This window comes from Rhineura floridana, chromosome 11 (assembly GCF_030035675.1).
Source record: "Rhineura floridana isolate rRhiFlo1 chromosome 11, rRhiFlo1.hap2, whole genome shotgun sequence".
Classification (NCBI taxonomy): domain Eukaryota; kingdom Metazoa; phylum Chordata; class Lepidosauria; order Squamata; family Rhineuridae; genus Rhineura; species Rhineura floridana.
In genome coordinates this window covers 39,888,408-39,901,383 of record NC_084490.1, presented here as the reverse complement: position 1 = coordinate 39,901,383, position 12,976 = coordinate 39,888,408, and the positions used below count along the sequence as shown (strand labels likewise).

The following is a 12,976-nucleotide window of genomic DNA, read 5'->3' as shown; positions in this document are numbered from 1 at the left end:
CATCCATTATTGCAGCATGTGAACAAACTATTGGATACCAAACTAAGAAACATCAGGACTGGTTTGATGAGAATGATAGTGAGATTGAACACATCATTGACAAGAAAAGGAAAGCCTTCCAGATATGGCAGAAAGACATTAACTGTGCTGCTAAGAAAAAAATCTATGCCAGTGCAAAGGCTGAGGTCCAAAGAAGAACTAGAGAACTTAAGAACACCTGGTGGATAAAGAAAGCTCAAGAAATCCAACACTTTGCAGATGCTCATGATGCATGGGTCTTTTTTAATGCCACAAAGGCCATCTGTGGACCAACAAATTACGGTACAAATCCCTTATGTTCAATGGATGGTAGCAAACTTCTTAAGGATAAAGAGTCTATTGCACTGCGCTGGAAAGAGCATTACCACAACCTCCTTAATTGTAACTCTATCGTGGCTGATGAAGTCTTCTCGCAAATTCCACAACAACAAATTAGAGACGATCTTGCAGTATTCCCTAATTTGGATGAAGTCAGTAAAACCATCAATCAAATGAAGAATAACAAAGCTAGTAGACCTGATGGGATTCCTGCTGAAGTCTTTAAAGAAGGTGGGCCTGAATTTACACAACTTCATAAACTCATCGAAAAAATCTGGATGAGGGAGGAGATCCTGGAAGACTTTAGGGACGCCATAATTATCACCCTTTTTAAGAAGGGTGATAGAACAGATTGCAGGAACTATCGAGATATCTTTCTTCTTGCTACCGCTGGTAAAATCCTTGCAAGGATCCTCGCAAATCACCTCCTACCGATCTCAGAGGATGTCCTCCCCAAATCTCAAAATGGTTTCCGCCCTTCCAGGGAGACAGTGGACATGATCTTCACTGCACGACATCTTCAAGAAAAATGCCAGGAGCAGAATAGACCTTTATATATGGTGTTTATTGATCTGACTAAAGCCTTTGACACTGTGAATCGAACCACTTTCTGGACCATCCTTCTGAAAACTGGATGCCCTGATAAATTTGTGAATATCTTGCGACTCCTTCATGACAACATGACAGCAACAATTTTGCACAACAATGGCTTTCAGAGTGATCCATTCAGAGTTGGATCAGGCATAAAACAGGGATGCGTCATTGCTCCCACCTTATTTGCTATCTTTATTGCTATGATTCTACACCTTATTGAGGGGAAACTTCCCACTGGTGTGGAAATCATATATCGAACACATGGAAAGCTTTTTAATCTCAGTAGGCTGAAAGCAAAAAGTAAGGTAATGTCAACTTCTGTCGTAAAACTTCAATATGCTGATGATAATGTAGTCTCTGCACATTCAGAGAAAGATCTTCAAACTATCCTAAATGTCTTTGCAGAAGCATATGGAAAGCTTGGGCTCTCACTTAATATTAAAAAAACCAAAGTGCTTCATCAACAGGTGTGAACTAGTCCCTCTGTAGCACCATAAATTCAGCTTAATGGTGTGATGTTGAAGAACATTGATCACTTCCCCTGTCTCAGCAGCCATCTCTCTGTAAAAGCTGACATCGATGCTGAAATTCAACATTGTCTGAGCTCTGCGAGTGCCACATTCTCCCGAATGAAGCGTAGAGTGTTCGAGGATCGGGATATTTGCAGGGAGACCAAAATGCTTATTTACAAAGCCATTGTACTACCGACCTTACCGTATGCCTGTGAAACATGGACCATTTATAAATGCCACCCCCAACTTCTTGAAAGATTCCACCAACACTGCCTCCGGAAAATTCTGCAAATTACTTAGGAAGACAGATGGACTAATGTTAGCGTTTTGGAAGAAGCAAAGACTACCAGTGTTGAAACAATTATCCTTCAACATCAACTTCGCTGGACCAGCCATGTTGTTCGAATGCCTAATCACCGTCTTCCAGAGCAGCTACTTTACTCCCAACTTAAGGATTGAAAACGGAATATTGGTGGACAGCAAAAGAGGTTTAAAGATGTTCTTAAAGCAAATCTAAAAAAATGAAACATGAACATCGACAACTAGGAAGTCTTGGCCCATGAACGTCCCAAATGGAGGTCGGCTATTATCAAAGGTGCTGTGGACTTTGAAGAAGCACGAATACAGGGCGAACGGGACGAACAAGCTAAGCGGAAGGCAAGTCAAACAAATCCTCATCGTGACCATCTTCCATCTGGAAACCTATGTCCTCACTGTGGGAGGCTGTGTGGATCCAGAATTGGACTCCACAGACACTTACGGACCCACTGTTAAAGACCTTATCTTGAAAGACAATCTTATTCGGCCACGAGTGATCGCTAATGAATGAATGAATGACCTGTGCTCTGAAATCTGCACTGGTTGCCGATTTGCTACCAGGCCAAGTTCAAGGTGTGCTTTCCATGTTATGGGTTCCACATAGTACTTGTTCTGCTCTTGTAAGAAATCAGTCCTTTAGTGTGGCACCACCTACGCTTTGGAACTCCCTGCCTATTGACATTACTCTTCATTGTACTCTTTTCAGCACCTGCTAAAATAATTTTTGTTTAGGCAAGCCTATCCAGGCATGTAGAAGCTATTGTGTTTTTAATCAGTTTTTAACTCATTGTTGGCAGGGTTAGAGCAGCCTGCTATGAGATGATGTCACAGAAGTCGGGGGTGGCAGCTGACGTTTTGATGTATATCTCATGAACCAGACCTCCTAGAAACTTAATTTTTTAAAAAAATTAAAGCTGAGAGTCCAGAGATTAAGGTGACTTACCCAAAGACCTGTAGAGGACCCCCGAAACCTAGACACCTGGCAACCCTAGGTAGATTCTCAAAGCAAGGGCAGGCTTTTCTGTGGAAGTATGAGATGTTGGGAGGGGACGTTTCAGCTCCTTCCTGACCTTGATTTAGATAGCAGCAGATAGCATATGGACCTGCCCTTCCTCTCACATTGTCATTAACAAGGCAGTTGTGGAAACTGAAGAGTTTTGGATTAGTTCACAATGTTTTCTCAGGGCCAAAAAACCTCCTCAGTGGAGCCTTGCATCTTCCCTAACCTCTGACAGAGCATTAACTGTTGCATAGCCTTCTCTGCAATCAGGGTAGTGTGCTGGGACAAGCTAGGAGATCTTCTCAGATCCAAGGACCTTAACATTCAGAGGCTGGAATACGCCAGTGAAACTGAGTTGTTCAATTTTACTTGAATCATTTGTTTGGCACAATTTGTTTACTAAATTTATATATATATATTTGCAGAGTTTGAAGTCTATAACATTTTTGGGTTTTGTGGTTTTGTTTTGTTTTTGATATGTGAATCATGCAATGTCTCCCCCTCCTTTTGCTGATTATTTGTTTACTTATTTTCAATAAATAAATAAATACACTTAAATACATTCTCAGGAGGACATTCACAAGAGGAAATAAATAAGTATAAAATACACAAGAGGAAAAGGGAGGGGAGATTGAGAAACAGATAAATAAGAATACAAAACATATTTATAATATTCCCAACAATATTTGTGGCTCAGCATTCTCCTATATCTTATTGCCCCAGTTCATGATAAATACCTGATAAAAGGAGTCTCTCTTTGAACAACATATGTATCCAACTGCCTGCCCCCCTTACCCTAATAGTATGTGCTAGTTTTACCAACTGAAGGTTCTTCTATAGTTTTATAATTCAGTTCTCTAACGTGGGAGAGTTTTATTTTTCTCCAATGATCTATAGCATTTAGGGGCAGAGGAATTCCTTCTCCTTGCTAACAGTTTTTCTCTTCTCTCTTTCTAGGATTAATCTCTCCAGGAGTGTCGGTTCCTGTACAAGTCCCTGGTGGGGACCCTGACCTTGCCCAGTATTGGCCAAGGTTACAGTGAGGAAAGAAGAGGAGAGGTGGAAAGGAAAGGGGAAAGGAGTGGAGAGGAAAAGGCTTTTCCTCCACACTGGGAATGTCTGGGGGAGGGAACATTAGAGAGGGAGAGCTTGCCTTCCTTCCTCAACTTTGTGTATCTATATTAGGCAACCATGTCTGTGTTTGATGCCAACCTTTTTCTTTCCCTCTGTGTGCATGCACCGCCATTGGGGGGAGTGGGGACAGTCCTTCGCTCATCTGTCTCTTTCCCAATCTGCATTCTGTCCTGTGACTTTCTCATTTCCTTTCTTCCCCCTCCCCTCCCCCCACCCCACCCATCTTGTTCTAAAGAGAGCACAAAGAACAGGAGGGGAGGGCAAGAGAACTGTTGGAAGTATGGGGGAAGAGGAAGCAAACCAACTTCCTTAGGGATTTAGCACAAAGCATTATGGGAGAAAACAAAGAACCACTGGCCCTTGGGGAGCTGAAGAAAAGGCAAAAAGGGGGGGAAGCTTGAAATCTAAAGCAATTACTGGGAGGTGGGGGGGCAGGTGTGGCAACCTCATTGAAATCCCGTGAAAGTGATTATCACAGAAAATACCAACAAAGGATTAAGTGAGGAAAACTGGGCTCCAGTCCCCTTTCAAGCTGTTGCAAAGGATTATGGGGGAGAAATGCCATCGCTACTATTTGAACATTGGTGCAAAGGATTGTGGAGAAGATTAGCCCTTGTCTTTTTCCCTCCTAGAGTATCGTGGGATAGATGATGTTTGTACAAGGCTCCTGGGGCCCTCCTACAGTTTGGGGAGCGTTGCTAGTGTTACTTCCTGGGTGTGTAGTGTTTGGTGGCTGATCCCCTTACAAGATTGCCCTTTCAACCACTCCTCATATCTCTTTGTTCACTCTGCCTCACCCTATCTGTTACCCACTGCCTCTCCCTCCCTGCACATGGATTTCATTTAGCTGGGTTTCACATGAATCCTAGAGGGCTAGGGACCTCTGACCTGCACAAAATGGCCCTCTGACCATACATACATACACACACCACTTGTAGGCTCAAGCTGTTTTTACGTGTGTTAATAAAGGACCTGTGTAAATAATACTGTGCATGAGTGTGCAATTCAGCTCTGCTATCCCAGTCATGGCCAACATGACACAGTGACAGAGAGAGCCCAGGAGAAGAAGGTGGCAGGCCTAAAGATAAAAGGACCAGAAGAAGCAGTAGTCTACCCAAGGACTACAGGGATGGGGAAATTGTGGTTGCTGGGGCCAGACAGAAGGCTATAGAGCTGGGAGAAGCCAAAAATAAAGAACCATAGAAACAACTGTGGGTTCATCCAGACAACCAGTTCCTTAAACATTTGTCCTGATTTGGTTGCTCAGAGTTTACACTGAGGTTAGACTAGGCCCAGTCCTTATTGAGCACTTGTTCTGATTTGCTTCCAAAGCAGTTATACAACAATGAGCATTCATCCTGATTTGCTTACAGAGTGTTTTTGTGTCGTCTTTCCATTAATCATTCGTTCATCCCACACTTTCCAGTACATTTCCTCTTCATTTTGCTAATTGCAACATGTATGTTCTGTTTTTTTAAGTGGATTTGTTGCACTACGGAGACAGAGTGCTTTAATCCACTTTAATTGTGCAAACCTAAATTTCCAAGTATTTACTTGAATCCTTCCCATGAAATAGTGATAGTCCAGAGGCACCCTGAATATATGAAGCAGGGGTGGGGAACATTTGGCCCTGCAGATATAGGATTCCGACTCCCATCCACCCCAGCCAACATAGCCAATGGTCAGGGATAACAGGGGTGGTAGTCCAACAACATCTGGAGGGCTAAAAATTCCCCATCCCTGATATAAAGGTGTTCATGATGTACAATGGAGCCGTTGAAAGAAACAGACGTATGATAGCAAAGCATATGAAAGAAACAGAGCTGTGATGAAATAAAACAAAATGCAATATTTGAGCTTCTAAGATTGATACAATTTAATTATAGCTTTGGATATTGTATGTGAACCTTTACAACCCTGTCTATGACATGCCATTATTAAAGCTCGCTCTTGCTCTCTTTCTGATGCCTCATTGTGCATCAGTGAGTTTTTATGTACAGCCATTTCAAGGGTTTTTTTTCCCCTTGGTTCCATGTGCTTTGCTCAGCAAGCATCCTCCTTCCACTTTTTTGGGTGGTGGTGGCTTTTCCTTGGGAAGAAAAAGCAACCGGGCCTGTGGTTTGAGGTGTGAAATAGCAGCAAGGGCTGCGTGTCTAATGGCTCTAGACCACATGAAGACTTTGATAGGTTTAAGACAATTCTGTGCATCTCTCAGATGGCTGTGCAATTGTAGAATCTGCTCCAGATTTGTAATACATAGGATTGTAGCCAACTAAATTATACTTAGAGTATACCTATTGAAATGAAGGGACTTCAAATTAGTCATGTCCAGTAATTTCAATATGACTAATGTTGGCAACATCGTAGAGAAGCTAGAATAATTTAGGCAAAACAAAGACAATTAAATTATGCAAGGCAAATACAAGCACTTTATTTTGTATTCTGGCTGCAGAATGTGGACTTTCAGGAGGGGGCAGAACACAGATATTACTGGGATGCTGTTTTTAGTTTCACAAAGGTGACAATCCCTACTCTACAGTAACACAACTGCCCAGCTGGTTCAGTGTGGAAAGTCTACATTTACTAAACAAGAACGTCAGGATAAGACAAGAAATCCATAGCACTCCATTATTGCCAGTGCCAGCTCCAAGTTTGGCCGGGGGGAGGGAGGGCTTGGGCAAGATGCCTGCAGTGGGCCCCTACCTCCTCCTTGCTTCCATCCCCACTGCCCTCTCCCTATGGATCTAGTCCATGCAACCCCCCAGATGGAAAGCGCAAGGCAAAGTGGACGATGATGATCCATCTCACTCTTTTGTCACTGCATGCTTGGAGAGGGCAGGAAGGAAGGCAATGACAACAAGGAGGAGGAACAGCAGGACAGGAGGTTCTGGTGATTGGTGTTGGCCCCTTGCAGGTGCCTAGCCCTGGCGCAAGCCCTGATTGCTGCTACAAGCTTCAATTTTTTTACATTAGAAGTTTTAATGCTAAACAGGATGTCAGGAGTTAAGACATAAATTGCTTGGAACAACAGCTGGTATACAAAGATTGTAGGTATTGGGCATTCAGAGTCTTCACCTTGACCATATTGCAAAAGGGGGGAAATTGTCAGTGGCAAATTCAGAAGTGCAGGATCCCTTAATGTTAGACACAGGAACCCCCTTTTTTGCTGCTGGATTGAGAATGAGATTCTTAACACCTTCTCCCACAACAACAGACATCCCTAGGACCCAGTTAGCATGAAAAGGGAGAGTGTTAGTTATTGAGAAGAGACTTCTCAGTGGCTGATTCACCTCCTTTCACTCCGATTGGCTCCAATCAGCAGGAAAGGACAAGGAAGCATATTAGAAGACTCATCTCAGTGGCTAACATGCTCCCCTTTCATGCTGAATGGCTTGTAGGATGCTGGAGACATAGGGACCCTGCTTCCAAAAAAGTAAAGGGTCTAAGATCCCCTGAGTCCATGGTGGGATGTCACATAATTACTAGAGCTGTTCCTTGATTAAAGAGATATTTGTCAATTAATTGTGTGAGTTTTAATTGATGACTAGTTAACTTCATTGATTAAATAGTCATGTGAGAAAAATGCTCTTTATAAAAACATACTTTCTTAGCTTTTTTAATGACCAATATTTGTATTGCGACAGCCATTAGGTTAGAAGAGCATTTCACCATCTCTCACACACCTGGTAAGAAATGCCTCTTTGAAAATGGTACTTGCTAGCTGTATTAAAAAGGATAGTAAAAAAATGTGAAATCTGCCCAATTAATTGGGGCACCCTTTTAGTTGCCCCAAAATCTCCTTAATAGATTAACTGATCAGCCAACAAAATGTTTCAGCCTTAACAAGTCACCCCTAAAGTTATCACCTAATTTGTCCAGGCTTGTTTATGTGAATTCATTTCAGCAAATTTAACAAAAATTATTTATTTGTAGTTTCCCAGTGAGACAAATGCTATACATAATAAAAATGAGGAAATGAGAAAACCAAAAGAAAGGAAGGGTGGATAACAAAAACCAATACTAAATGTAATGTAACTGATTCAATAAGGCAGTACTGATTTCAATTAAACTTGTAATTGAATGTTTGTTTCAATGAAATCCACACTGTATACAAAAATAGAGATAAAATAACAGAATGCTACATTCCATTGTTGAGATGACAGGACTCCGGTTAAGTCCTGTTCTGCAGGTTCTTCAGATACAGCACAACTTCTTTACTCAGGCCACATCCACCTAGTCATTTATTCCACTATTATTCCACTTTAAACAGGCATGGCTTCCCCCAAAGAATCCTAGGAAGTGTAGTTTGTGCAGGCTGCTGAGAGTTGTTAGGAGACTTCTATTCCCTTGACAGAGTTTCAGTGGTCAGAGTGGTTTAACAGTCAGCCTGGTGTGGATGTGGCCTCAGTCTCATTAACTGTACAAATATTAGCACATTCCTAATAGGAGGTTACACACATCCATATAAACTAGGGTTGCCAGGTCCTCGGCCTGAGACTGATCCTGTATCTTTAGGAGAAGAGAAAGTCAGCCAAGTGCAGGTGTTCTTGCAACTCTGTAATGGGAAAAACCACAAGGTGGAATTCTCCCTTCCCCCTGCCCAACTTTTAAAGATACAGCATCTTTAAAAGTTGGGCAGGGCGAAGGGAGAATTCCACCTTGTGGTTTTTCCCATTACAGAGTTGCAAGAACACCTGCACTTGGCTGACTTTCTCTTCTCCTAACGATACAGGATCAGTCTCAGGCCAAGGACCTGGCAACCCTAATATAAACATATGTGATAGCCATGAACTTAAATACATTTGAATAACCAAAGAGAGAGATCAACTGTAAAGTTGTGCAAACTCATTGCCTCAATAAGTCACACATGATGGGTGTAATGGTTAAGAGCTGGAGACAGTCTTTAAATATTTATTGTGTCTCCCCATACAAAACAATAAGAGCTTGTAAGGGTGGCAGTTATATAAAGGAGGAGTGCATCCCTCCCATACAGTCTCTATTCTTTTTTGTTCCGTAAGACTGTAATCTATTATCCTCCAGCAGTTCCACAACAGATATTCAAGAGGTGAAGCTGTTCCCACTACTGCTCATCCATGCTGAGGGAAAACTGTACCAGCTGAAGTTCAATTTGGTACAAGTTTGCTAAAAGGCACAACCACTGTCAGGGAATGTTGGCATTCCTTCAAAAATTGGCACTGAGGAAATTGGTGGTGATAGTGGCAATATCCCTTCCAAATACTGGGCTCTCACACTGTGCTCAGAATAATGTTGGGCGCCAATATTCTTCGGAAGGTGATTTGGTTCTGTTTGCTAAGTCTTTCTTTTCATGGTTGGGCCTATTCTTAGTTCCTGTTTATTCACAGACCCCCCCTCCTCCCAACAGCAAGATGTGAGAACCACAAAACACCACACCCTTCTGAGATTGGAGCACCTGCAAGCAGGAAGTGGTTGGAGGCAGTTGGCCAAGGGTGTGGGACCACTTTATGTATGTGTTTTGAGTATGTGCCAAGATGCAGGGTGAGGTGGGGATTGGGCGCCAATTCCTGAAGGGTACCAACTTGGGAGTTGCCACAAAGGATTGTGGGAGAAACATGCCCCCATGTGTACTCTTGAGAAATGGAGTAAAGGATTGGGGTGCCCTAGTCTAGGGAAAAAAGGCAAGTAAGGTTGGGGGGGGGGAATGACAGAGGTGTATAAAATTGTGCATAGTATGGAGAAAATGGATAGAGAGAAGTTTTTATCCCTCTCATGTTGCACTAGAATCTGGGGCCATCCAATGAAGCTGAACGGTGGGTGATTCGGGACAGACAAAAGGAAGTCCTTCTTCACACAGCATATTGAACTATGCAATGCATCACCACAAGGGGTGATGATGGCCGCCAAGTTGGATGGCTTTAAAAGGGGATTAGACAAACTCATAGAGGATAAAGCTATTAATGGCTGCTAGCCACAATGGCTCTGTACTATGTCCAGTTGCCTTCAAATACCAGTTGTTGGGTAACCCAAGCAGGTTGCTGCTTGTGAGCTTTCCAAAAGGCATCTCGTTGGCCACAGTGGGAAACAAAATGCTGGATCAGATTAGCTTTTGGTCTGATTCAGCCTCTTAAAATCTCGTGACTGTGAGAGCAAAACTCTGCCAGCCCCTTCAGAAGCTCAGTAATAGATTTTTCAGGAATATGTTTCTTTCCTTGAGAGCTAGTGGAATGATCTCTGCAGAAAATGTTCCTAAGGATATGAAGTTAAAGAGAGAGAGAGAGAGAAGGAATGTGTGCAGCCTCCTTGGCAACTGGGACAAAGGACTGTGGGAGAACATGTGCCAACCCCATCGGGACCTAACGGAGGGAGCCCATCGAAAACTTGTAAATTCATTTTGGCCCAGGTTCCATTCCCCCTCTATGTTCCGTCAGACAGACAAAGACATATATGAGTGGGCTTGTATGAGTCACATACACAGTTACATTGCTTAGGCAATAGAATCTGGATGGAAGAATTGAACTTGGGTCTTTACACGTCAGCAGCTGCAGCCCTTTTTTTGACCACCTGCGCTTCATGTCTGCATGGAAAGCTGTGTGCTGTGGCTCACACATGCATGTTCAATAGGGCAGGACTTGAACCAATTGGAGGAAATTACAAGGAAGCAGATTTCAGATAAGCATTAGGAGAAATGTCCTAATGGTAACTGCTGCTCTGCAGGGAACTGATAGCCCATGGTTGGCCCTTCTTTGCTGGAGTTACAGAGGCTGGACAACAATCCATCAAAAGCAGAGGCTGAACAACTGTCCATCAGAGATTCTGTAGTTGCACTACTTGCATCCTGCATTGCAGATCCTGTGTTGAGCAGGGGCTTGGACTAGATGAGCTTTAAAGGACCATAATTCTATGATGACGTGTGTGTGAATGGGCAATTATAAATATAATACTGCAGGATAACTTTCATCACACCTCAACTCTTCTCATTGGAATCAGCTCACCCATTCAGCTACCAGTCACTGAGCATACATTAGCTGAGTGTATAGCAATCAAGCGATGAACATACATGTGTGAACCAGCCCTATAAATTTGGCCATATACAGATGTAGTCATACTAATTTCCATTATCAGAGTTGTAGGAAAAAGTGCTCCCGTGGCCATGGAGATTATTTCCAGTTGTATCTGTGTACAGTCCATTTCACAAAGACATCATACTCCATATAATTGTGGGCCGATGCATGACCGAAGAGGGACTTCTTGCACATGTGAAAGCTAACTGCATAACCCTGTCCTAACCATCTGCATCAATATCCAGGCATTTCTGGTGGGAAAGGAGAAAGTCATAGGAATATAGGAAATACCAAGTCTAGCCACTGGTCCATCTATTCCAGGCATGGGGAACCTTTGGCCCTCTAGATGTTGCTGAACTACAACTCCCATCACCCCTGCCCATTGGCCAAGCTTGCTGGGGCTGATGGGAGTTGTACTTCAGCAACATCAGGAGGACCAAAAGCTCCCTATGCCTGATCCAGCCCAATATTACCTGCACTGACTGGCAGTGCCTCTCCAGGGTTTCAGATGGGACACTCTCAGCCCTATTGGGAGGTACCAAGGATTGAACCTGGGACTCTCTGCATGGAAGGAGATGCCCTCCTACTGAGGAACCCCTTCCCATCACTATTAGCAAGGATGGACAGGAACATGGGAAGCCACCACATTCAGAGTCAAACCACTGGTCCACCTAGATCAGTGTTGTTTATACCTCAATCAGGAATATTTCCCAACCCTACCTGGAGATGTCAGAGATTGAACCCACAACCTTCTGCATGCAAAGCACATGCTCCACCACTATATGCAGTAGTGTAGTGGCAAATTTAGAAGTGAGGGTCCCTTCATGGTAGTCATGACACATCCCATCACAGCCACTCTTCCTTTAAGATTATACAGTCGTCTAAGATTATAAAATAAAATGTGCTTTCAGTCTCTTGCTTTGTTTGGAATACTTTCCCTTAGTGATGCATTGCAACAATCAGTGCAAATCATGTGTTGCCTTTCACACATATTTTCTGTGCACATATGTGGGTAAATGTACTAAGATGCTGTAAGTTAAGGAACTTCCTTTACTGAGTTTCCCTTCTTTGTTGCCATACTAGCAGGAAAGGACAAGGAAGAAATAGTGACCCTGCTGGGACCCTGCTCCCAAAAACGTAGTGGGTCTAAGACTCCCTGGGACCCTGGATTACTATACCCCTGGATATATAGCCCTTGCAGCCTCAGGGCAACAGCACCACCACCACCACCATCATCATTTATTTGTATGCCGCCTTTCCACACAATTTTATGAATACCTTTGCATATACATATACCTTATGTATATGTATACATGTATCTGTAGTACTCTGTACCATTTGTCTGAATGTGTCAGGGTTGAAACCACTCTGGCTGTCTTACATTTAATTTAATTGTTTAACATAATACAGCTTAATGTCTGCCTGCCTGTCACTTGTATTATGTATGTGCACTTTGAATAAATTAGCATACACACAAATTACCAATTAGTATCAGAAAGTATTTTTTTAACACACACACACACACAAATGGGGGGAAGGGGAAAAGGTTTCAGTCCACTTGTGTGGGTTTGTATCCCATGGTAGTCCTACATAGAGTAGACCCACTGAAGATAATGGACATGACTAACTTAGGTTCATTGGTTTCAATGGGTTTACTCTGAGTAGGACTTAGTTGAATAGCACCCAATGGGTTTGTGGAGCTTGGGCATTGACAGGCAGAGATATGTAAGAGAAAGAGGACCCCCTGTGTTCCCGTGCCTCAGTAGTATCTCCTCACATTCTTGTGAGGACACTGTTTAACCTGCCCTGCCCTTGACCCCCTGCCCCAAATCCTCCCCCTCCCCAGCTGCTGTTTCCTGTTTACAAGCTGAAGCGGGAGCTTTTCATCAGTGGGCTTCTGAGCTCACTTCCCCCCCAACAGGAAGCCTTGCAGGACACAGCTTCCCGCCCCACCCCATCGGCTGGGGTGGGGTGGGGTAGAGGGCAGAGAAGCCCAACGGGGGGGAGGAAGGGGGGCTGGA

General features: G+C 43.3%; 1 protein-coding gene across 2 annotated transcripts in view; it reads left to right on the top strand.

Annotated features, from left to right (window-relative positions):
• The window catches only part of LOC133366165 (paired box protein Pax-6-like), a 34,626-nt gene extending 29,745 nt beyond the window's left edge, over nucleotides 1-4,881 (top strand). For both annotated transcript variants that reach the window (XM_061588954.1, XM_061588953.1), the window contains exon 5: nucleotides 3,739-4,881. In XM_061588954.1, the coding sequence (XP_061444938.1) occupies nucleotides 3,739-3,824 (86 nt within the window). In that variant the 3' untranslated portion in view covers nucleotides 3,825-4,881. The remainder of the gene's footprint in view (nucleotides 1-3,738) is intronic.
• Nucleotides 4,882-12,976: the final 8,095 nt, after the last annotated feature.